General features: G+C 48.8%; 1 protein-coding gene across 5 annotated transcripts in view; it reads left to right on the forward strand.

Annotated features, from left to right (window-relative positions):
• FOXN3 (forkhead box N3) overlaps positions 1 to 26,006 on the forward strand; it is a 417,639-nt gene that overhangs the window by 189,992 nt on the left and 201,641 nt on the right. For 4 of the 5 annotated variants that reach the window (XM_070415047.1, XM_070415036.1, XM_070415062.1 and 1 more), the window contains exon 3: positions 10,759 to 11,315. In XM_070415047.1, the coding sequence (XP_070271148.1) occupies positions 10,773 to 11,315 (543 nt within the window). In that variant the 5' untranslated portion in view covers positions 10,759 to 10,772. Of the gene's footprint in view, positions 1 to 7,167; positions 7,279 to 10,758; positions 11,316 to 26,006 lie in introns of those variants that run through there. The other variant, XM_070415057.1, reaches the window with a different exon arrangement.

Raw genomic sequence — 26,006 nt, forward strand, 5'->3', positions numbered from 1 at the left:
CAGAGACCAAAACCTGATGGGCACTGTTCCCTGCCCAGGTGGGCACCTGCCCTCTTGGCAGCTAGGCACCTTTTACTTTTTGGGGTTCACCCCACATAGTATCCTTCCAGGACAGCCAACATACATTCAAACCTGCAAGAGAATTAAAGGTCAATATAACACATCAATACAATGAAACATAATATAGGCATCATGGCCGCTTTAGGCAGCCACATCTTCTGCTACTAAATATGTGATACTAAAGTCTATTTTTTGACCTTCCTATGAATTGTCCTTGTCTCTTTGGAGCCATGTCCATGAAGATGCAGGCATTATCTAAGTCTATTCAATGTTACTAGCATCGGGCAGGTCGAGCATGCCATAGCAGGTTGCGTTGATCTCGATCGATGCTCCATTTGGTAATGAAGTCTTTCCGGATCATGGATGGGTCCGCTGACCGGACGTGGGTGTGATGGACCCAGGTCGCACGTGCAGGGCTGCCAGGGCCTCGTCTATGGCAGACAGTTAGTCAGGCAGCAGGTCCAGGAGACAGGTGGCCAGAAACACACCTCCGACAAAGCAGCTTACCAGGCTCAGGACTTTCTGGCAGAAGGCTGAGGCTTCCGGGCTGGCTCCCGGTCGGCGCAGCACACAGATGGGCACCAGACTGCGGATGAGCATGAGCACCAGCAGGAGCACCCGGGCCCCTAATTTCACCTCCAGGCCCACAGGCAGTGGGGGAGCCGAGGCTACTGCCTCTGGGCGACACACCAGGAGCTCTGGTTCTCCCCAGGGCCCCATGGTGGCCGGCTGCTCCAGTGACTCTCAGACCTCGCGAGGGTTTTACTCCATGGCCCTCACCAGGTTCAGCAACCAGGCCTCTTTCAAGGGAGTGCGCTAGGACCAAACCTTTTATCAGCTTCATTCCCGCTTATCTTTATAGATTTTAAGGCCCATTAAGTCTTTGCCTCGGGGAACTGAGCCCCATCTTTAAATGTTATTAGAAAAGCCACAAAATACCTTTTAAATTACCCCAGAATTTTAAAATCTTAACCCAGCACAGAATATCACATAGAAAATCAAAGTTCCCAGTAAACAACAGAGATGCTTATAAACATCAAATAAACATTTACACTTACACCTTTTTAGTGAACAAGTATTTTTACAGCCTTGGGCTCTTGAGCAGATAACAGGAACACCACCCGAGTCCCCTGATTGGGGGCCTGACAGGAACAGATGTGAGGGTCTTCCCTTTCCCACATCTCAGGACAGGATTCTTGACCTATGTCTTATTTAGATAGAAATGGTATTTATCACAAACAAACAAACAAATCCAAAACCAAGAAAATCAAGGCCAGAAGTACCCTCTGATGTTTTAGGGATACCAAGGAAGGAGAAGTTAGGCAGTGTCCAGTCCTTCTCACAATCCACCAGTGACCAGTCCCAGCTCACTGGTTTATCATTTATTTATATTAAAGCCATGCCTTCCAGTTAGAACTCTTGGCCTTAATTTTTAGGTTTTATGTAAGAGACATAGAAATTTTCAAAATGCAATGTTTAAAGATAAAGTCCATCTGTAATAAAGCGAAAATAAGCCCTAAGCTCCAGTTAGCATTGTTAGGCATGCCCATGAAATTAGCGGTACCCAGGAAATAAACGCCTGGGAGCCATTTTTGCCATTTTTTTCCCCATTTCATCTGATATCCAAAATATACCAGGTTACATAGCCAACCGGCTTCCTATTCCGACCAGCACCCTCTTGTGTTGCTCCTTGGCTGCCTCAGGCCAGGTCACTTGGTGCAGCCTCAGAATGGAAAACGCATCGACATCCAGGACTAATGTCAGCATTTTATCAGAATTTACCTTTTCTACCTGAAATAATTGTACTTTAGAAATTGGATTACTGCTATCAGTTCCTTTTAAAGACTTGGCTATAACCTTTAATTGTCTTTAGTTTAAGGAAAGCAGGGTTTTCTAGATTTAAGAGATTAGTTTAAAAATAAATCCGCGAATCAAGCACGCTTGCAGCCTTAGAAAACTTTGCCTTAAAGCTCCACCCCCGACTAAATCAGAGGGCGGGGCCTTTGCTGTTTCAAGATGGCGGCCCCCAGGGGCACGGCAATCCATGTGGCCAACATGGCGGCAGCCAAGTTATGCAGCTTCTAAACTGTTCTCTGATAGCAATACTAGTAGAAAGCTGATTTCAAAGGAGCCACCTCTTGGCCGCTTGAATGTTGGTTGGCAAGAGGTGTAGCCATTGAAATGCAAATTAACATTTCTAAAGATGACTGCAGGCGGAATTGGACCACCTGCATGCTAGGGAAAGGGCGTGTCTGCCCTGCTCTCCACCAAAAAAAGGTGTAACTTCAGACTTAAAAAAGATTTTAAACTTTTAGCTGGTAAGTTAAACATTCAGTTCTTTAGATTTTTCATCAGGTAAACTAGAGCAAACCATTTCTTTATCTCCAATGGGCTCTGGAAAACCACATTCGAGTCCCGTAAACAGACTCTGGCCCCTCTGGTCTTTTTTTTTTTTCCCTTCTTTCAGATGTAAATTGATTACATTTCCCAGGACCATCCCTTCAAGACCAAAATAGTCCTGGGCCTCTACTCTGCATACAGCAAAAGTCCGGCCCAGCCCAAAACTATGCTCATTCGTTTTTAAACTGGCCCTTCTCCCTTTACACGTGCACAGAAATCCCGGATGCATTTTAAAACTTTTACATTTCTAGCTGGGGCGATCTCCATGGGAAGAGGCCAGCTCGCGCGGCCGCCGCCGCCGCTAGGTGTCCGGCCCTCAGGCTCCGCGGGGGACCCTTCCCAGACCTTCCCCCGGACCCGACGCTGCCGGGGGCCTCGCTGCTCCGGCATCCCGCAAGCGACCCGCCGGCCTTGCTCCCCTGTGCTCCGCCCAGCTCTACTCGCTCGACACAAGCCCCCAGGGGTCAACACCCTGCCGCCGCCACCGCGGCCATGCTCCGCGAACGAGCTTGTCCGCGCCCGGCCCGAGCCTCCAGGGCCGCCCCCCGAAGGCGCGCCACCGCTCAAGGTGCTGAGCGCAGGCTGCGGGGCTCGGGCTGCCCGGGCTGCCGCCGCCTCTCCCGGCCTCCGGCCTCTTCCAGGCCACGCCGCTCGGGCTCTGGCTCCGGCCCAGCGCCTGCCGCCGACCGGGCCGGAGGCCGAGCCTCCAGGGCCGCCGGCGCCGCAGCCGAGCCACCCGGCCCGCGGCGTGGCCGGGCTCCGGGGCAGCCGCGCACCGCTCCCGCACGCCTGCCCCCGGCTGCAGAGCAAGCGGCTCCCGGGGCCCCAGGCACAGTGACACCCGATCACCCTCCCTGCCTGGGAGGCGCGCGGGCGGGCAGGGACCTCTCCCCTGCTTCCACATTCATATATTTTCACCAGATATTTACTCAGAGTTCAAACAATCCATTCAATTTCTAACAATTTCCCAATTTCTGAGGGAGCTCTAAAGCCTCCCGCAATCTCCTTGAAATGATCAATCACAATACCCAAAAGAGTCCACAGAAAACAAAAACACAGACAGACAAACAGGGCTCGAAACAGCCTTCCAATTCCATGGAAGAAACAGACGGCGGCATTATGCCAAACCTTTTCAGATTGGGATTTCTACAGACCCCTCGACCTCGGGAGCAAAGCTACCAATACAGATGGCGAAGCTACTCGCCTACAGATCCCCCGACCTCGGGAGCAAAGCTACCAATACAGATGGCGAAGCTACTCGCCTACAGATCCCCCGACCTCGGGAGCAAAGCTACCAATACAGATGGAGGATCGAGGCGTCCCCCGACTCCTCCCGCCCTTTGACCTCCATGTGCGTCCACGGTCAATGTGGGCGAATACAGATTTCAGAAGTGAGCTCACACAGAACAGACAAACATAATACAGACACTTACCGCGGTCATGCAGATTCTACGAATTGGGGAAGTCCCTACATGGTCTTGGGAACCCCGGGCGAGCCCCCAAATGTTGTGCCCAGATTTCAAGATTCCCAAGAAACCACATCAGGGAGCCAATTCGATGTAAAAACATAAGAATCTGTATTCAAGCTAGCTAGCTTGGGCCCCCCATCCATATCAAGGCAAAACCAAATGGCTGAGCGCCCCAACCCCGCCCGAAGACCGGTTATATAGGGGGGGGTTGGAGAAAGGGGAGGAGAAAGAACTGTGCTCTGCCGCCTGGGTGTGGCTAGCAGAGTAGGATGTGGCCCCCTACCCTGGGGCAACCTAGCCCTCGCCCTTTCACTCACTGCTCATCTATTCAGTTGTTACTGCCTGGAGCAGGATCACCGGGCTTTACACTGAACCATTCCATAAATAATCATATTGGCCACATAATCAGCGATGGGGGAGGGGCTTTAATGTTCCAGGGCAGAGAAGCATGTTGGAGAAGAAGGCACAAAACATGAGGGGGAGAGGAATTCCTCTCCCGGCTGGAGTCTGGGTGCTCACTCTTCATCCCATCCCCAGATGGGGCTGCAGAATGGTCCCATCCAGTCCTCAGTCAGGAAATAAGGGTTGCCCACAGCGAGTTCTGGGGCACACATATAATTCTACTGTCAAAGGTGTTTTTAAACAGTTCCACTTGTTTCTTTGAGGTTTCGAAGGATCTAAGGCACAAGGGTACTTTTTGAAAGTTCAAGAGGGGAGTTAAGGAGGTTGTTCCTAAATGAATTTGGCCCCTGCACCCTTTTGTCATTGAGCATGTCCCCGAGCCAGGATTCTATGGAATTACAAGGTAAAAAAGTCACACTACGCCTGCCTTTGGCTTTCAGTAAAGGGCTCGATCCCCCATTTAAGACAGACAGACTGGCTGGCAGGCAGGCAGGCAGACAGACATGTGTACTCTGCCCTCCAAATCAGGCCTGGCTGGTCCACACTTCAGGCCACATTTGTAATAGCAGAGAGAGAACTTAAGAAATATGCTTGAGAATGGGAGAAACAAACCAAAAACAAAAAACAAACACCACCCAGAAGAAGAAGGCAAGCTAATAAAAGGCAGCTTACGTCACCACACTCCACCCTCTGCTTATGGCTTCCCCTGGCCCAAGGCTTGCTCATCTTTTAAGTTTTTGTTCACCTGGGATGGCTGGTTCAGTCACTGGAGGCTAACAGCTTGCACGGAAAGAATGACACGTGCAGTAACCTTCAGATCACATCCTCTCAGTCTGAACTCTGAGAAAGAAGGAACGTGCTGGGGTGGAAATAACATGCCACCTCTACTTAATGTAAAGAGATTTCTAGCTATGGTGTGAGTGTGGTTGGGGGTTGGGGGGCCTGTCCTGGCTGGTAAGGTGTGAGGACAAAGGTCTCTCCCCTTGGCTCCTTTGATGGGAGATTCAGCTCTCCACTGATATGCTGATGAGGGGTGGGACCTGCACTAAATTGAGCTCCTGTCCTGGCTTTGTTACCAGTTCTGACTTCAGAGATGATCTAGTTTGTTTCTCTGACCTCATACCTTTGCTTCCTGGCTCAGGGTAGGTCACATCCAGTGCTCAGTAAGGAACGGGGTGGGGCTGATGAACTCCGGCTGCCCTTCGGCCTCCACCTCTGAATCATCTTGTGGTTGAGATTTGCCATGGTACTTGGTAAGTAAGGAGGCCTGTGGTGAGAGTCCTTGCTGAAGACTTGCCACCCACCATCTTAAGGGGAATGACTCTTAGATTAACTGGGGGTTCTTTCTTTTTTGAAATAAGAAAACGACAATAAAAACCTTCCGACACCCTGTGGGACTTATCTCCCCCTTTAGCTAGGTTATAAAGTACTGCAAGCTGGAGAGGTTTCTGAGGGAGGTCACTGGGGCCTTCTTACTGGTGGTTCTGCAGTTTCCAGATCGCTCCCTCCGGTCGGGTTCAGGTCGGGGTGGCAGGAGTGACCTGGACTTCTCTTATGTGTTGCAACCTGCTGATTTGGCTGCGTGGGAGAGTTGTGCAAACATATTTTTATTTATGTCACCACCAGGGTGTCCTGTAGGACTCTCCTCTCCACGGCTGCTACTAGGTGTGACTTTAGCAGCTGGTGGCCATGCTTTAGGGAGGGACCTAAAGACTTGGAGTGGTTGCTGAGCTATTTGCTGGGGGCCCCTGTGAATTGTTGGGCTCTTGAGAACTCAAAATATGAAGGAGAGGAAGCTTTTTGCTGGAGGTTTAGAAGTGGGTCGGGCGTTGGGCACAACCCACTGGAGAGGCTCTACTGGCGCGACCTTTAGGATGGGGCTCTTGCGCTGTAATCCGTAATGGCCACCCTCCCTCCCTTGGCAGACAGGCGTCTGCACTCGACCAGGGGAGCGGCCACCTGGGCCTGAGACTGCGGTGCCTTTGTGCCTTTTCTCTCGGGGCACGAGGTGGGCGCTGGGGGAGCTCTGGGGAAGGCCCTGGGAGTCCTGCCAGGACGCCTTAGTTGGGGAGAAGTGGAATCTCTTCTCCCCCTTGCCAGCCTCGCCCGCATCGTAATTCTTTTTATTTTTACTTTCGAGCCATGTAAGGTATGCGGATGGGGTAGTAGCGTTCCGGAGACACATAGCCAGCGGCGCAAAGCCGGCCCGCCCGCGTGGCCTGAGCCCGGGGTAGAGACAGGCCGTGCGCCTCTGGCCCCACCAGCCACGCCGCCCACGGTCGGGGCTGCCCCAGGTCGTGGAACCCTGAGCCGGCCACCCATGCCCCGCGGTGCCGCGGGAGACGAATCCATGCGGCCCAGCCCGGCCTCGTTCCCGGCTGCGACCTGGGAGCGCCTAGCCGAGGGGCCGATCGTTGTGCGGGGGGAGCAGGCAGGGCTGGTCCCGGCGGGTCCGCACCCTGCGCCCCAGGCCGCCCGCGGCCCGGCCCACGTTTTCCCTCTCTCCCGCTCCCTCCGCCCCCTGCGCTCCGTCCCTCCCCTTCGCTCCCCTCCCTCCCCGCGCTTCCCCTCCTCCTGCCTGGTCATGTGTCGCCTTTTTTTGTTTGCAGTGGAAACAATTTCTCGCCGCTCGACGCGCCCCGGCCCGACGCGCCGCGGCGGAGGCGAGCGGGAGGCGGGACGGGGCGGAGAGAGCGGCGGGGCCGGCGGGAGGACGCGCTGCGCGCCGGCTGGACGCCGCAGGTCCCATGCCGCGCCGCGACCCCCGCGCCCCTGCCGCCCGCACCCGCGGCCGCCCCCCGCCGCCCGCTGCCCCGGGCTCGCCGCGCCGCGCCCGCGCTTCCTTAGCCGGGCCACCAAGCGATGCCCACTGGGCGCCCGCGAAAGTTTGTCGGCTCCCGCTAAAGGGCAGCGGCGCCCCCGAGCCCCCGCGCCCCGCTCCGGCCAGGTGAGTTAGCTCCGCGCTCGGGCCGGCGCCAAAGCGGGATTGGGTGACTCGGGGTGGAGACGCTCGTCCAAGGCGGTCCTGGAGGCGCCCGCACCGCTCTCGGCGGGCGAGGGACTCCGCAGTTCCTGGGGGAGAGCGCGGGGCGGGAGCCAGGCCGGGTGGGGAGACGGGAGCCCCCGAGCGGGGAAGTTGCCGGTCCGAAGAGTTTCCTGCCCCGACGTGTGGGCTCTTTCCCGCTGCCTCGGTTTCCAAAAAGACGCCCAAAAGGAACAGAGTTGGTATTGTCCACGGAGGACAGGATCCCCGCCGTTCCGGGCGGGGGGGAGAGGGTGCTGATCCAGGGGACACCCCAAGATGAGAAACAGGCTCCTAACAAAGATACCCTCCCCCACAAACTGTGCAGGCTTGGCACTGGCAGTGAGCGTCTCCCGAGACCCCCGCGAGGCCCAACTCCTCCTCACCCCGGCCCCCTTTGAAACCCTCCTTGGGTCCTGGAGAAGTTGGGGGACGGCGGGCTTTTATTGATGTGCTCTTAAGGTTCGCAGCGGTGCAGCCAATAAAAGGTTTATGACATCTGACCAGCAGTGAAGGTATGCGAGCTCCCAATTGCCCTGTATGCAGGGAGAAGAGCAGTTTCCCCGTTGCTTGGCAACGCCGCTGATTGACACAGGACGCAGCCAATCGCCGCTCCCGCAGGTCCCCTTGAAATGTTTTTGACAAGTACAGTAGATGCTAGTGGAGCGCGTGCGTGTGCGCGCGTGCGCGTCGGAGAAGGGGCGGGGGGGGGGGGAGTGTTGTTTAGCCCCCTCCCAACTCGCTGCCCTGTTAGGCTTGGGGAGGATTTCTCAACTTTTTAAAGTTCACTTCGAACATCTGTTCAGAGCTGGGCCAGTAATGGCTTTGTCAGTTATTTGGAGACATTCTGAGAGCGGGCAAGAAACTAGCTTTCCTGCTACCTTTTCTCCGTTGAAAAGCAAAAAAGATAACGAAACACAAGTCATTAAAAAAACAGAGAGAGAGAGAGAGAGAGAGAGAGAGAGAGAGAATGAGAGAGAATGTTGTGGGACTGCAACCAATAGCAAACTGAGAAGTTGTAAGGAGGTCACTAGTGAATAACTATTAGAGTATATGATGTAGCAACCTTTTTGGCAGCAGAGTCAAAATGTTTGTCTAACTGCAGATTCACATGATCCCAGATTCCCTCCCCACCCCACCCCACCCCCCCAAATTGGGGGAAAAAAGATTTGGCGAATTATGTAGTTTGAGTATAATAATGGAAAACTCAGCTGTGGTTTCTGGAAACTTTTTAAAAATGGAACTGGAGTGATCAGCAGCTCTTGATATTGTGGCTATAGAATACGGGTTTATAAGGATGCCTTAACAGTTGGAGGGCATGGGCGGGGGAGGGACAAAAACAGGCAAACGATCCAAGGGAACTGAACCCCGTAACCCTGTTTTCTTAACCGTTTTTCTAAGAAAACCATATTGCTGGCAATGTTTGTTTAAAACAAAAGGAAACATGGAGAATAGCATGTTAGTTCCTTTGGGAAGCTACTGACAAACTAAAAAGAAAGAGAGCAGCATGTTGTCATAGCAACAATGCAATTAAATTACTGTCAGCCATGATATAATTTTCCTGTTTGGAAGCTCAGGAGGCGAAAAACTTTCGTCGAGAGCTAAAGTTGACTTCAGTGGCTGGGTAGTAGTTCTCTTACGTACTCTACTGTGTGGATAATCCTGGTTATCCAAAAATTCGTTTTTTTTATTGGGATCTGAGGAAACTTTGAGAGAGACAAACCTAGTTTTGATTGTTTTATAAAGAAGGTAAAAGCGTTATCAGTCTGGTCCCTGTAAACCCCCAAGCCTCAAGATACTAGCTTATTCTTTAAAATGTGTCATGTGCTACTCAGGTTAGTACTAGTACATGACAGAAATAATAACACGGATGAACCTGAGGTATGCAAACTGCCCTGTTCCATGGGACTTCGATGCCCATAGAAGTTTCTTTGGAATTGGTCATCTCACAGCAGTTCTAGAGTTCCCCCAAGGCCTTCAGTCAGCAGGTTCTGTTTGTCCACCTTTTGGAAGAGGGAGGGTGCACCCGGGGTTGGTTCTGGGGCACCTGGAGTTGGCTGGGTAGTGCTCCCACACTGTGCTTTCTAGAATCCCATTTTCCCCAGCTGAACTGGCAGTTGTTTTAGGCGTAGTGTCAGTGGACTTTTCGAGCCGTAGAGTAATCATATTCTTTGCTTTTGATGTATTCATTCTTTTTTTTTTTTTTTTTCTGGATAGATTGCTTGATCTTCTCACTTGTGGGGGGAAAACATAGAACAGACACATTGTTTGAGCGCTCCAGACGGAGAGTGGGAGACCTGTCTTCATTATCTTCGCTGTTCTTTACATCTTACATTGAGTGCCAGGGGGTCGGGCAGCTTTGTATCTGCCGGGGTCATTCTATTTGTGGACTCGCCACCTCTTCAGTTTCTTTTCTCATCAGATATTTTACTCCCTGTTCTAGGTCATTGACAAAAATGGGGGCGGCAGCAGAAGAGAATTCTGTAGCAATTTTTGTTGAATTTGCCTTTCTTTCTTGGAACTTCCCTTTTGCTCTCCTACTTTTTTCACCAATCCTAATTTCAGTTAATGGCTTGTCTTTCATATTCCCATTTGTGTGTGTGGTGCCTGCACTCCTCACTTTTTCATTCAGAATGTAGTGTCCCAATAAAATTAAATGCATTTATTGCTCTAGTTCGAATCCAGAATTCAAATGTAATTAAAGTTAAATGTAATTAAGTGTTTGATCACGACTTGTGGAGGGGAGGGGGGAAATCAAATAAAACTTATTAAACTGATGCATACTGCGGCCACAGTTTTAATTCGGGGGTCGTTGTGATGGATGGGCCTTGTATGGAAACTCTGAAAACACTGGCCTTAAACTTAGAGGCATTTTCTTTTTTTGAGAATGGTTAACAGTGAGCCCTGTGACCCCAAGCCACAGAGAGGGGTTGCGCATTGAGCTTATTAGGTAGAGTTTAATCACGAGGCTTGAAATATTTTTACTTGTGTATATGTGTACGTGTGTAATAGATGAACTGAGGCAGCAAGAAATAACTGATTTTCCCAGAGTCCTAGTGAGAGTGTTCGTAGATCCAGGGAGAAGGCATTGTGGACTTTCCCATTCTTTTTATGGTGCGTTTGCACATTAAAGGTGCTGGAGATATTTCCAGTATTGATGTGTTGAGGGGTGACAGTCACTGCGCTGTGTGCACGATAGACCGATTTTACTTCCTGTGCATCTCTGTGTGGTAGAATTGTGGGTTTGCATTCCTTGGGGTAGGAGCCATGAGGTGTGTTCCTGTGTGGAAGGGGGTTCGTAGAGGGGGCAGCGGTGGGGGTGGGGACCAAAGCACTAGGAGGACTCGGCTGCCTTTCCGGTTTGGGTTTCACTGACTCTTCTTCTCTGTGGAATGTGTTTCCCAGGAGCCTTCACCTAAATGGGTCCAGTCATGCCTCCCAGTAAGAAGCCAGAAAGCTCAGGAATTAGCGTCTCCCGTGGGCTGAGTCAGTGTTACCGGGGCAGCGGCTTCTCCAAGGCCCTTCAGGAAGACGATGACCTCGACTTTTCTCTGCCCGACATCCGATTAGAAGAGGGGGCCATGGAAGATGAGGAGCTGACCAACCTGAACTGGCTGCACGAGAGCAAGAACTTGCTGAAGAGCTTCGGGGAGTCGGTGCTCCGGAGCGTCAGCCCAGTCCAGGACCTGGACGATGACACGCCCCCGTCGCCCGCCCACTCTGACATGCCCTACGATGCCAGGCAGAACCCCAACTGCAAGCCCCCCTACTCCTTTAGCTGCCTCATATTTATGGCCATCGAGGACTCTCCGACCAAGCGCCTGCCAGTAAAGGATATCTACAACTGGATCTTGGAACATTTCCCGTATTTTGCAAATGCACCTACTGGGTGGAAAAACTCAGTGAGACACAATTTGTCGTTGAATAAGTGTTTTAAGAAGGTGGACAAAGAGAGGAGTCAGGTAAGTCTCCGTGTCTGGAACTCGAGTGTTTCCTTTTTCTTTCTAAAATTTTCAGTTTCTCTCCATTAACAAATTGTTAAGGCCTGTAAAGTCCCCACACTGAAGGGGCATTTATAAATGGGTACTTTGATTTCATTCATTTACTTGTAAACGTCCTCTTCCTTAAGCATATTAATTAAATACTGTTTTTCGTGTTTGTGCTGACTTGAGGTTTTCCCACTGTGGCATCTGAACATAATCACAAAACAGTGGTGTGCACACTGCCTGCTTCTTCCCTCAGTGTGGATGGGTCAGTTTGGGTTTACAGCACAAAGGGGCAGCCTTTAACCATGAGATGTATGAATATATTTTTGAGGAAAATTGCCAGAAAGGGATAGGGGAAAATGGCATCAGTTTTCTTTCTGAATTTGAACTTGGAGAAGGGCAGTCTCTCTGGGACCCTGGAGCACATGGACAGCAATGGACATTGGGAGGCGTCATACTTGAGCATATTATGCACTAAACAAAGGCAGGCATGAATTGCCCAGGTGACTTTTTGTTTTGTTTTGTTAATTCTCAACAGAGGATATTTTTAGAGAGAGTGGAAGGGAGGAGGAGACACACAGAGAGAAACATCTATGTGTCTCTCAAATCGATTGGCTGCCTCCTGCACGTGGGGCCGGGGATCGAGCCTGCAATCAAGGTGTGTGTCCTTGACCGGAATTGAACCCGAGCACCAAGGACTGATGCTCTATCCACTGAGCCAAACCAGCTAGGGCCCAGGTGACTTTTGAAATCCGGTGTTTACCTAAGTGTTTGGCAACTTTGGAACTCCCTGAATAGGAAAAATTAGCGTAGGGTAAAGTTCCCACCAGAGACTGACTTAAAGAAAGGTTGAAGTTTGGTTTTAAAGCTTTTGAGCTCCATGGTCCACTAGAAGGAAACAGCTTTAATAATCTGCTTTGCCTTTCTCATAACGATATAGCAGGTACAATAGAAAGCAGGCCAACTGTGAGAGTTGGAACAGAAAATGGTGATCTACCTTGGCGTTCTGAAAGGTAATGCTGCCACAGTTACAATAAGCGGCCAGAAAGCGCTCTCTCCACAGTGACCATGCGGCTGTGTTTTCCAGCTTTGTTTTTCATTAATAGTGCTGATGGTCTGCATTCCCTCTTTTTGAAGTTCAGGTTCAGACACAGGACCGCTATTGTATGGGGTCAGCCGCTGCTGTGCAGGGCTGGGACCGTCTCTTTCTCTCCAGAAACATGTTACTGTTTCCATTAGAATCTTGAGCCTGAGAAAATTCTATTTGTCAATGGCATGGATGATTACGAATAAGGAGGTGGTGGAGCCATTTTTCTCCTTGCTGCTGCTGGACACGTTTGTCTGCAAATGCTGTTCACCTAGAGTTTATGTTCAAGGTGGGGAGTGGGCAGCGTGCAGGGTGTGAGGAGGGGCGATGCCTGGGAGGGGCAGATGTGGACCCTGGGAGCTTGCCTTTGGTCCCTGGTACAGGTGATGCCTCAGTGCGGTGTTCTTATGTGAGCATTCCTGTGTTCTGGGCCCGTCCTTTGCCAGAACACCTGTAACTACCTGTAACAATTGTAGGGTGCTGCCGTTGTCCCCAGGTGTCCACTTTTCTTCCTCCTCCCTCCCCTCCCCATCTCAGAGTGGGCATTTGGAGACCAACCTCTAAACTTGGCTCTGTTGAGTGGTTTTTTGTTTGTGTTTTTGGTTTTTTATTAATTTCAGAGATCAAGGGAGAGGGAGAGAGAAACATCAGTGATTGAGAGAAGATCATTGATTGGCTGCCTCTGCACTCCCCCTACTGGGGATTGAGCCTGCAACCTGGGCATATGCCCAGAATCTAATCCGAGACCCTTCAGGCCACAGGCCGACACTCTATCCACTGACCCAAACCAGCTCGGGCACTCTGTTGAGTGTTTTGAGACCATTCTTTGAACTTAGAGAAAATTCGCTGCTTTCATGTAAAGGGCCATGTCTGGTATTAAAAGCTCCCAAGTAGGTGGGTCCTGGTGATGAGAAAGGGAAAGTCCTAGAAAGCAATTTCAGGGTAGAATGTGGAGGAGAGAGTGGTATTCAGGTCCCCCAAAGCCGCATGTCACTGTTTAGGTCGGGCACAGGGCTTTTAGTTTGGTGAGAAATGATTGTGCAAGTCGCCACGTGCCCCGGTCTCGCTGTTTGCAGTCCTGCTGGTGCGCGCAATTCAGCAAACACACTGAAATGTTCAGTGAGCTGCTCCAGAGCGTGCAGAGCCTGCTTGGGTCCCTCTCTGGCCGTGAGGGTGGCACGTGGGTGTAGGGTGGTCTGTCCTGGAGAACCCTCTCCCCGATGCACCCTCCAGGGGTGACAGTTCTGAATAAATGCAGATATCACCTGTTAAGAGGGAATGGTTTGAAGGACCTAAGATTGTGAATCTTACGAAATGTTGAGTTCTGGCTTCCTAGCCACGCTGCTGACCTGCACTGACATGTTTCTGATCAGATGCCATCAGTTTTGCCTTGAGAGTTTGTTCCCAGGGTTTGTGGTGCTCTGAGAACAAAACAAGGAGTATGGGTTTTCTCTCCCTTTTTTTCCTCTTTCCTGGGGTTGCCCTGGGGGTAGCTGGGGGCCACTCTGGGACGCCTAGCCTGCCAGGGACTTCCTGTCCCCTGGCGAGCTGAGCAAAGCGGGAGGCATTCCCCCTGACACTTTGCCCAGTAAAACCTCCTTCACCTTTCCAGGTAAGCTTGTGTTTTCCCCAGGGGATTTTACTTGGCGGCAGCTCCCACACTGAGGTTCAGCTGCGGCACCTGACAGTGACTAAGTGCACCCGAATATTGGTGGGAAATAGGGGAGCCTGGAGGCCTTGCACATTGTATTCACAGACTTAGGCATTGCGCTTTTTCAAAGATTTAAAAGTGCAGAACACGGTTTTAAACTTGCCATAACTGTGAGAACACAGAATGCCGTATGATCCTTGCCCCGAGGGTTGGGACATGTACCCTTCTGGACAAGTGTGTCGCTGGGGCGTTGGCAGGCAGGAACGTACGACTGCATCGGAATCACCTGTGGCTCTTAAAATCCAGGGCCGTCTCTCGGCCCCTCCCTGGAGATTCCCATTCAGTGGGGGTGAGGTGGGTTGGGGAAATTCGGGGTCCTAGTAAGCTGTTTTCATGGGTGTTTCTGACGTGTAGCCAGATTTGAGAATCCCTCAACGAGAAGCTTTTGGGTTCTTTCCAGTGCTGAGATTTCATCAAGAACATACTCTCATGAATGAGCAAGTCAGGGAGAATAAATGGTTTTGCTTCCGTTTTATCTCGGTCTCTCCCTTTTTTTGGTTTTACCTCTTGAAGGAACTTGAGAGTTTTATTTTTATTTTTTAACCATGGAATTGAGGAGCTTTGCCCGAATCAATCAAGGTAGAGTTTCAGAGTTGGAGATTAAGTCTTATACCTCCTAAAAAAAGACCTTAGTTAGGACTATAAGATTAGCAAGTACTACACTCTCTGACTACTTATAAATGAGAGTAAAGGGCAGTTATTTATTTATTTTTATCACCTGAATAATAAATGGTTCAGGTATGTGTGTTTTTATCTGTGCTTTTTCTCAACTTCCCTCTTGACACTTTAACAAACATACACACACATTGCTCTTTGAAAGACTGTGCAATCTGCCCGGCCAGTGTGGCTCTGTGGTTCAGCGTTGACCTATGAACGAGGACAAGCATGTCAAACTTGCGGTCTGCCGGCTGCAAGTTTGACATGTTTGAACCAGGAAATCACGGTTCAATTCCCGGTCAAGGCACATCCCCAGGTTGCAGGCTCCATCCCCAGTGTGGGGCATGCAGGAGGCAGCCGATCAATGATTCTCTCTCATCATTGATATTTCTATCTCTCTCTCCCTTTCTTCCTGAAATCAATAAAAATATTTTTTCTTTTAAAAGAGAAAGACTAGTCTGATGTTGATGAGCAGGTTCCTAAAACTCAGGGTACTGTTGGATGGTGGGACATGCAAAAACAGGATGAGGTGTGTAAGAGTGGTCTCTGGGGCAGGTGATGATCCTGTTTCCTCCCTGGGCTGGTTCTTCTGGGTCCACAGGCCTCATGGATGTATCTACCCAGTCTCTCCCCACATTAACGGTTCAGAAAACGTTGCATTCTCTTGGGCAGGGCTTTGTGGTACCTGGGTGAGTCTATGAGGTTCTTCTTCGTGGATGTACTGCCTGCATATCTGACCAACAAGAAACTGTTCTCAGCACCTCCCTGTTGAACTGAAGAGGCTTTGGGATTTCCCTTTGAAATCACTTTAGCTGCAGGATAATTCTCTGCAGTAAATAACATAGGAAGTTGGCACACTGACCTCCTATTTGAAAGTCATGAGTTTTGCTGCTTTCACAAATAGTGATGGGTTATTTGGATTATTCCATACTCTCTCACGGAGCCCTTCGTCATCTTAATGCTCTTCTTAAACCTTGGCAAGGTGATGGCAGGTTTTAGATTTTATAGAAAATTCCACGGCCTTCCCAGTGGACATTTTTTGGTACTTGACACAGACGATGGATATGTATATTTTAAAGCCTAATACGATATTTGTTTTGATGGTACTGTGCTTATTAGGCAGGCAGGCCTTTTGTTTTTACAGATTTTGGCTTCAGGCACCCTTAAAGTGTTTTATTCTTATTCCCACCCTTGTCATTTTTCACTTAACTTGCTGCTTCCCAATGAGTACACCTCACTGTCCCTGTAACAGTTTATCCCTTACCTACATCTGTTTCCGCACCAGCTTGAAGTTTCCCGAAGTTTCCTGATGTAGGGGTCTACTTAGGTTGTTCCTGTGGAATGCTTCCATGTTAGTAGGCCTTCAGGATCTCATTACTTACAGTTTCCGGGACTGCGAGCACCCTCTGCTTATTATTCAATAGAATTAGTTGGTGATGTCCAAGGTTAAAATAAAACATGAGATCTGGTTCTTACCTTTTAGGAACTTACATTCCAGGGAAATGAGACATGATACAAAATAAAAAGCACAAACCACCGCAAGTACAGGAAGCAGATCAGTAAGTGATGGGTGTCATTTGAGGTTAGTCAGGGAAGCTTCCCTTCCCCAAAGAGGGCCATCTGCAGCTGAGATGAAAGACAGCAAGAAGCAGGTTTTGAATATTCCTTTTGGGGGAGCACGTGAGTAAATTGCTAACAAAGATTTCTTCTGCTGTGGGAAAGAGCTCGAGATCAAGAATGGATTAGCTAGGATGAAATTTGACTGTTGTAGAAAAATCTACATAGTAGTGAGTAAACATAGAAGTGCATTGCTCCGTCACATAAAGGAGGTCTTGGTCAACAGAGACCCACCATCTGTCATTCTGCCCAGCTGTTCTTCGTTCATTGCTGGTTTCCATTCTCAGGCCTTCTCATGGTCCAACATGGCATCAGCTAGTTTGTTCCCATTATAGGAAGCAAGAAAGAGAATGCAGGGAAAGACACACACAAAAAAGTCTTATTTATTTATTTATTTATTTATTTATTTATTTATTTTTGCAGTTGTAAGTTTTTCCAGAAACCCCACAATCTGCTCTTATCTCATTGGCCTAGAGCAGTGATGGCGAACCTTTTGAGCTCGGTGTGTCAGCATTTTGAAAACCCTAACTTAACTCTGGTGCCGTGTCACATATAGAAATTTTTTGATATTTGCAACCATAGTAAAACAAAGATTTATATTTTTGATATTTATTTTATATATTTAAATGCCATTTAACAAAGAAAAATCAACCAAAAAAATGAGTTCGCGCGTCACTTCTGACACGCGTGTCATAGGTTTGCCGTCACTGGCCTAGAGTTTGGTCACATGACTCTTAGCTGCAAGGAAGTCTGGGAAAGGTAGTCTTCTAACTGGGCCCATAACAATCCCAGATATACAATGTTGGTTCTGTTACTAAGCAAGCATGGGATTTTCTGCCACAGAGGATTAGGTACTTCGGAGATGAATGTTGCTGGACCCAAGGGATGTGCTGGAACAGTATCAGAGAAAAGGGAAGGTGAGAAATATGTGGCCTGGGATGTTATGTAAATAGTGAGTATGCAGAGTTGGTAGGGGAACTAAGATAGGAAGGGGAGAACTTTAAATTGCTCTAGTAACTTAACTAAAGCAGACCCATTAAAAAAAAACACATTTCAGTTAAGGTTTGCTTCAAGATATTTTGGTTAAATTGCATTTAAAAATCTCCAAAAGCAATAGCTTGATAGAGGTGATGATGTATTCTGTGCCAAGTATGATAAGAAGAAAAGCAAGGAAATATATGGTTGAAGATAGAGAGTGGTGTAAAGTTGTTCTTTTAATAAGAACTTGGTGGTTTGCTGTATGAGATTACCCAGTTCCAAGAACAAAATGAAGTCTGGGGTGGTTGCGGGGGTGGGGTGGGGGGGAGTGGATCTGGCACGCTTGTTTGAGTACCTTTGCTTGTGAACCCAGCAGGAGACCAGTAAATAGGGCAGAGTGACTGTGCTGTTCTCAGGGGGAGGGGCTCTCCAGTTACCCACCTTCTGTATTTTTTTTCTCCCAGCGTGGTGTGTAGGGTTCCCCTCTGGGCCTGGTGGGGTCGAGTTGAGTTCAGTGTTGCCTTCCGTTTATTGGAGCTCTGTGAAGTGCCTCCCAGAAGGCTGTGACGGAAGGCCCTCCTCTAGGGGCAGGGCGAACAGGTGATTTAACTAATGTCATTAGACAGAAAACTAATGTCATTAGACAGAACGTCGGCTAGCAGCACGCATGTGCTTTGTTTTTAGAAGGATAGGGTAGGCCAGGTCACGTGCGCGCTGACTGCGGTCATGGCTGTTGTGGAGGGGAGGAACACCCAGCACAGGCAGTGTGGCAGAGCTAGGGTGCAGAGTCACACTCAGTGCTCCTGGAATACATCACGGAATGCTGAGTTCCTTCCAGAATCTTCCATAGATGCAGTTATGTAAACTAAGAACCTCTGTTCATAGCCATGATTCTGAGAGACCCTGCAGAAGCTTAGTTTTGCAAAGTAAAAACTAGACTCTGCATGTACAGTACGAAGCCGCTGCTGTCGTTTTCAGCAGTGGTTCATTCTCGCCACACATGTTTGCGGAATGCTGGGCTGGGGATGCAGTTTTGACCTGTGACAGTTCCCTGGCTGTTTTCCTATCCTTGGGGGCACAGGGTGGGTGAGGGGAGGCACATATAGAACAGCAGGTTCATATATGTATCAGATAGTGATACACGAATGAAGAAAGTAAAACAAGGTAGTGTACTAGAGAGGAGTGGGGCTGGGGTGGGGGGAGGTTTCCCAGAGGAGGTGACTGGCTGTGTCTTTAATGAAAGGGATGAAGCCATGCAAAGACCTTGGGCAGAGAAAACATGCAAAGGCCCTGAGGTGGCAATAGCTTGAAATGGCCAAGAACCAGAAAGGAGGCCTATAGGAAGTGAATTACAGACAGGAGAATGAGACATTTAAAGGGACATAAGGCAGCGGTTCTCAACCTGTGGGTCGAGACCCCTTTGGCGGTCGAACGACCCTTTCACAGGGGTCACCTAAGACCATCCTGCATATCAGATACTTACATTACGATTCATAACAGTAGCAACATTACAGTTATGAAGTAGCAACAAAAATAATTTTATGGTTGGGTCACAACATGAGGAACTGTATTTAAAGGGCCAGAAGGTTGAGAACCACTGAAAGGGGAAAACATCTGTTTGGGGGCTAGTTTCAGTGGTAGGCTAGAGGTGATGGAAATGACATTGGCTTTGACCAGGATTGGGGTTCGCAGATGAAGGTGTATGGGTAGAAGTGGATTGGGAAGTGGGATAGAGGTTAGGGCAAACGTTCCCTTTTGACCATGTTAAATCTGAGATGGCTTTTGAACATCTTAAATGTTCAAGTTGGAAGTTTGATATGTGAGTTTCAAGCTCAATAGACAAGTCAGAGTAGAGGTTTAAATCTGGAATACATTGGTGCTCAGTGGGTGAAAACTAAAAAGTATTTCTGGATTAAGCCTCCATTAGAAAAGAGGTGAAATCCAACTTCTATTTCAGTTCTTTTGTATCTCCATTAGTGTTTGACTAGAGAATTATTTTGGGGTATGTTTAACATGGCAAACAAAAACAAAAGAGGTTTATGTTTAGAGGAAGAAATTCAGAATCATTGAAAAAATAACTTACCTGTAGTTATGGCAGTTACTGCCCGTAGTGTTTTGCAAACAGAAGAGAACAAACCTTTGCTTTTGGTAATGAGGGTGTAACTTCTAAAGGTGCTCAGGGCCAGCAGCATCTCCGAAATGATGAGAGAAATGCACTCCAGGAAACATCCCGTTTAGCAAAGTCCCCTACCTAACCCACGACTTCTGCGAGTTCCCTGCCATCTGGTCCCTGGCTGGAGAGAGGAATTTTTCTTGTATATGCGTCTCCATGGCAACGAGCTTGCAGTTGATATGGAAAGTAAGCAGTTGCCTTAGCAACGGAGTTGCTGATGTGGTGGCTTCCCTGCTTTCAGGGAATGGATAAGCTGACCAAACTAGTTTAGATGCATCACGTAGGGCGCAGTGATGTAGGGCTGCACACCCTGGCCCTGCCTGTGTAAAATCAGCCCTGCTTTCAAGGAGATCGCAGTCCCTCCCTTTTCCCGGAGGCAGGGCTTACAGAGGTAATAAATCAGACAAAAGCAGCTGCTGTCAGTTGAAATAGATTAGAAGACGGATCTCCTGGTGGAATTTATTTAGTTTCAGGACATATTTGGTTGCGAGGAAAAGAAAGCCCCCCCCCCCCCCCCCCCACGTGGGCTTAAGGAAAAGAGTGCTTGTCCCAAGCACATCATAAACAGTCCCAGGGCCAGTGGTGAGGAGGAGCAAAGCGCATCACGGGTCCACGGTGATTGCAGCTGCTCCCTCCACCCTCTGTGGCCACCTGCATGCTCATCCCTGCCCTTCTCTGGGGACCTGGTCCAGTCTCCTCTTTGCAGCCTGGCTTCCCCTGCGTGGCTCTTCATTTCTGCTGCCTCACGCCCTTGGCTGGCTGTGATGGAGTGTTGGTGCCACCCCCTGCAATGTGATGACTCCAGTGCCCAGCGACGTTGACCTCACCATTTGTCATAGTTACAGACATGCCGACTTCTGGGTTGGGTGTTCAGCCCTGGTCACCCTGGGGCCAGGGTCCCCGGGATCAAGACAGCTCCTAGGACTGTCTCTTCGTCTGGGATGGGGCTTGGACTTGAAACATGCCTGCACTGAAGTGTTTCCTGGAAAGCCTTTGGTCTTTCAAACACATTTTTTCATGATGAAAATAAAAATGAGAAGGAACTTCTGAGTGTTTCTCTGTGTGTCCCCCCGAAGGAAATCTCTCACAGGTGGAGAGATGATATACCCGAGGACTCTGGGACTGTCCTGAGCCCCCTTTCCTGCTTCTTTATCGTCTCTGTGATGACTTCCTCTTCCTTGCATTCCGTATCCATAAATTTGGGGCTGGTGGTTCCCAAACTAGCAAAGTTTTTCTTCGGTGGCTACTTCTTCCTGCAAGCTGCCCTCAAATTGCCTGTAATCATAGGGTTGAGTGATTACCAAAAATTATGAACTCTAGCCCCCTGTTGTAGACAGGCATAGATGCCAGCTATCCAATACAAGCTGTCCTGGTTTTCAAGATCAAGGAATTTGGGTAATGGTTCTTGTTAACCACGGTGTGCCAGCCCGGGTCACTGCATTGTGATTGTCAACATGGGGAAAATGTAGTTACTCTATGCTGGGAATTGGAGATATAAAGAGATTACAGAACTCTGGTTGGAGTAGTTGGGGCAAAGATAAAAAGAGACCAGGCAGGTTAAAAGTGGCATTTGTCAATTGTCAGGGGATTGACCCCTGGCTCCGTTAATGGTTTGGGACTCCAAAGGAGAAGACCCCTAAAGGTTAGCAGAAATTGGGAACCCTGGAGAGGAGACAGAATTTCATTAGCTGTGGCCAGGAGGGGGCTGGTGACAGGAGAGAGGAGGTCACCGGAGTCATCGGGGTTAGGTTGGACATGGGGGTGGGGATGCATATGGGGGAAGACTGAGTGTGAAAATGGGAACCGTTTGAAATTGTGTGAGGCGTTTATACCTGTGATCTTACTGCTTCCCAACCACGGTAAAGCAGGTAGTGTGTTCTTTTTGCAGGTGGGGAAACTGAGGCTCAGAGAAACTCCGTGGCTTGCTAGGGTGACACAGCCAGATGTTGAATCAAGATCTGAGACGTCTTTGTTTTACCTTTACCCTGTTGGTTGAAGTAGAGTGTTCCTGAGGGAGAAAGAGAGAAATTTGGAAAGTTAGTTGTTTTTATTTAAATGATCCTGTTTCCACAGACCATTGCTTTTATTTGTTGATATCACTACTTCCTGTTAATGTCTCGACCGTTCTGGAATTCATAGGAATGGAATGAGTGACTCGCCCCCTCGGCTCTGCCCTTTGGATTTTGCTCATTTTTTTTGGCGTTGGGGAGAATTTTCCTTCTTCTTGTTTCAGATGGTGCCATCTCTCCCCCTTTGGTATCGCAGTTAAGCACAGTAATAATTACCCTGTAGTTGTGTAGGAAACAGGGTCAGGTAGGTGATTTCATTCCTTTGTTCATTCAGCCACATTGAGTTCTTGGGTGTGGAGGGCGTTGGGCTAGGTGCTTTGTGGGCACAAAGAGGTGTAAGACCTGGTCCTTGGGGAGCACTTTGTGTCATCCCTGATGCTTCCTTCTTCTTTAACCCCGTAACCAGTCAGGTGCCAAGGCCCCTGATTCTGCCTCCTGAATGTCTCTGGCTGTCCCTTCCTCCCTAACCCCCCTGCACTGGTCTCCATTGTTTGTCCACTGCTGCAGGGGCCTCCTCTGCCCTTTCCTCCCTCCACTGGCCGCCTCCCCTCCATGCCTTCGAACGCAGTGCTGCCTGTTTGGTCACAGCCAACAGTCATTCCTTTCACCTGGAGTGGTTTGCCTCGAAGAGTGGCTCTGAGTCTTTGTTAGAAATGCAGGCTTCTGGGCCTCACCCCAGCCTTACCGAAAGAGAATTTCTGGTAGTGCCGCCTGGGGATCTGCATTTAAGCAAGTTCCCCAAATGATTCTTCTTAACAGTGAAATTTGAGATGCGAGGCTTAGAGGGATCAAGTCCAAACCCTTCCGCTGGACTTATGACGCTTGCCGTTCTTAGACGTTTGATTGTGGGAGATTTCAGTTCTGCGGCGGCATCATGGGCCATCATGGACAAGGCAGCCATCCTAGGCGTCCACATCAGCACTGGCCCTCTTGTTTCATGCCGTCTCTTCATGCCCCTCGTCGCCCCCTCTGCTGGATTATTTTCAAGCAAATCCCAGGGATTTTATGGTTGTAACTACAAATATTTCCTAATGTACCCCCGCTGCATAAGAACGCATACACACACAACTATAGATCCGTTATCACTTCTAAAATCAAATTCCCCGTGATTCTTTACTATCACCCCAAATCTAGTCTGTTTTATCTGATTGTCTGGTAAAAAGAAATCTAGCAGTGGTTTGTTCAAATGAGAATCCACAGAAGGTCCATATTCGATTAATGTATCTCTCTCTCCCCCCCTCCCCACCCCCCTTTTTTTTTTGGTTAATCCTCACCTGAGGATATTTTTTTCCATTGGTCTTCAGAGAGACTGAAAGGGAGGGAGGAAGAGAGAAAGAGAGAGAGAGAGAGACAGAGAGTATGTATAAGGGAGAGAGAGAAATTGATGTGAGAGAAAAATATCAATCGGTTGCCTCCCACACCCTGCCTGACTAGGGATCGAACCTGTAACCTGAGTATGTGCTCTGACTGGGAATCGAACCCACCATCCTTCGATGCATGGGACGATGCTCCAACAAACTGAGCCACACTGGCCAGGGCACATCTTGTCAATTTTTGCATGAACATGTTGCTCGGCATTTAGTAGGTACCCTTGAAATACCTTATGAGAGAATGGATAGGCCATAAGCCAGCAATTCAAGTATCTTATAGTAAACTTTGGCCAGCTTTTTGGGAACACTTGAGTGTTTACTGTTAATAAGGTTTGCCTATCCTCTTTGAGGAGCTTTCTCTTGTTAGGATGACACGGGTCTCTAATTGTTTTCACTCCACTATACTAGTAATACTCTGGGTTTGCCAAGATACCTGCCTCTGCTGACCTTGCCTGGCCAACAGCTGCCTCTTTCCTTCCCATGTTGCCATTACTACCACCCTCTTGTCAAGAAGTACAAAAGGAAGAGAGGAAATCCAAGTCTTAGTACCCAGTGTGCTGACCAAAGAATGTCTTACTGTTGCTGGAGAAAAAGGTGTCTCAAGCGAAACAGGAGAGTTGACCCCTGTCCTGTGGAATATACTTCATTGTAGATAATACCCAAAGTTCTGTCACTTTGTTAACGGGAATTTGAACTCAGCAGATGTTCATTTGTGGACAGGGTATAGAAATCTCTTCGCTGGGGTCCTAGGAGATGTTGTGGCTTTATAGATGAGGCATCTGAGGTCCAAATAGTGCACGTGACTTGATAAAATCCCATATACCCAGTCTGAGAGCCCACCCTGCTGCCTCTTGTCTGCTGCTTTTTCCCTGTATCATCTCACTGCTTCACGTACTCCTTAAGGACTCTGATTGATCGGAGACAGACGTGGACTGTGGCCATTGACATGGGATCTATTTTCCTTCATGTGTCTTATTGTGAGCCACTGAATGTAGTACATTTTTTTATAAGCGATGTATCATTTCTGTTTGTGACCTTTGAAAATATGCTCAACTCTATCAAATATTTGTTTTATTAAGTACTCACAATGTTCTTGAATTTTAGTCATTGAATGAGTCTGTGGATGCTATTTTGAGTTACCTGCTAATTAGGACTGTAACCATTGATGCTCCTCCACACAGCTCCTTCCTGGCGAGCAAAGGCCCTGATTCTGTTTGTTGATATGGATATTATGTGTAGCGAATGCAGATTGCCCAGAAGTGGTGACAAATATAATCGGAGGACCGTTGTGAGATTCCTTGCTTATCTGTCTTGAGTAAGCCTACATTCATTACTTCTGGTTCTTTGACTTGTTTGAAAGGTTTTTCCCCATCCTTTGAGATCAGTTTATATTGCGGGGGGTTGTTTCTCTGACATAGTATTAGTAGGTAATAAATGAACGATACCACTCCTGTGCAGTGCCTGAAGCTTTCTCATAACTCATTCATTCACCCAGCAGGTTAATCTCATGCTTATAAGCAGACTTTGTGCTAGGCAACAGGAAAACAAGGATGATTCCAGTCTAGTAGGCGAGAGAGGCTTAAATACACATACAACATGACTTAGAATATCTATGCAAGGTGCTGTGGGAGGGGAGAAGTGACTGACTCTTGTTTTTCGTATGAGTTGATTGACAGGGTATCTGTTGCACAGAGGTTAATAGAGAGAGCTGGGGTGGTGCACAGCGGGCTGAAGTTGATGTTAGGGAATTTGGGTTCTAGAGCTAACCTGGTCACCAACCAACTCTGTGACCTTGGGCAAGTTCCTGGATCTCTCTGAGCCTTAGATTTCTTCACTCAGTTCAGTAAACTTTCTGTGTGGGCCCATTGTGTCTATTCACTGAGTTTATTCAGTCGTTAATCTGTATGCTGAGTTAGCCTAGAGTTAGCCTAGATTCACGGTCCCCAAACTCCTGACCACAGAGATATTATCCTCCTCACTCTGTGCTTTTGTCAGACACATAGGATGATCACAGGTCTAGGTCCAGATCGGCATCAGACACCGGTGTGCCGAGAACATTTCTTCCCGAAGCACAGGACTGGATGCGGCAGCTTACACAGCAGTGTTGTGCATAAATGTGTGGTTCGTGAAACGCTTTGGGCAGGAGTGGGAAGGAAGCCCCATCCTCTAACGCTAACTCTACAGAAGACCCTTTCTATCTGGGAACCACGGGACTGTGTTGGGAATGACCTGCTCTGTGATTAAAACTATGAACCAGGCTGGTGTGGCTCCGTGGTTGAGCAGCAACCTAGGAACCAACAGGTCACAGGTTTGATTCCCAGTCAGGGCACATGCCCAGGTTGTGGGCTTAATCCCCAGTAGGAGGAGGCAGGCCAGGAGGCAGCTTATCAATTATGTTTCTCTCTCATGGATGTTTCTATCTCTCTATCCCCCTCCCTCCTTCTCTCTTTAAAAACCAATGAAAACAACAAAAAAAGAGAAAAAAATCCATGAAAACGTATTTTTTTAAAAAAAGAAACTATGAAGTCGCATAGGTAGGGACTCACTAGCTGTGCCTACATTGGATCTTGGGTCTCTCGTTCTCACCTGTGTCCTGTAGTCAGCAGTTGGGACCCAGCTCTTCTGAGCACTCTCTCAGTGCTCACGGGACCCCGGGTTTAGAGAACAGCAGCGCCAAGTAGCCTATCCCTGTGGAAATGGGTTTGTAGGTGTGTGCGTGGCCGTGCGGGCATTGTTGGCACACAGGTGTACCTGGCCGGATTGCTTAGGCAAGGCCTGTCCACATTAGGCTATTGGTTTCTTTCTCTCTGTACATTTCTCTTAACAATGTTGTTCCTTTACCAGAAAGCACTTAAAACATTTCCAGCAAAGTGGGGGCTACCAAGGGCATGTGCAATATTCCTCATATTTCCTCCCAGAGCTCCTCCCACAGAAAGGCCACACCTGGGCTTTCTCTTCACTTTTGCTCCTCTGTCCCCACCATTCTAGACAAGCCTGCTGTCTGT

This window comes from Myotis yumanensis, unplaced genomic scaffold, assembly GCF_028538775.1.
Source record: "Myotis yumanensis isolate MYYU_CA2020_CCGP unplaced genomic scaffold, mMyoYum1.0.hap1 SCAF_1, whole genome shotgun sequence".
In the NCBI taxonomy this organism is placed as follows: Eukaryota; Metazoa; Chordata; class Mammalia; order Chiroptera; family Vespertilionidae; genus Myotis; species Myotis yumanensis.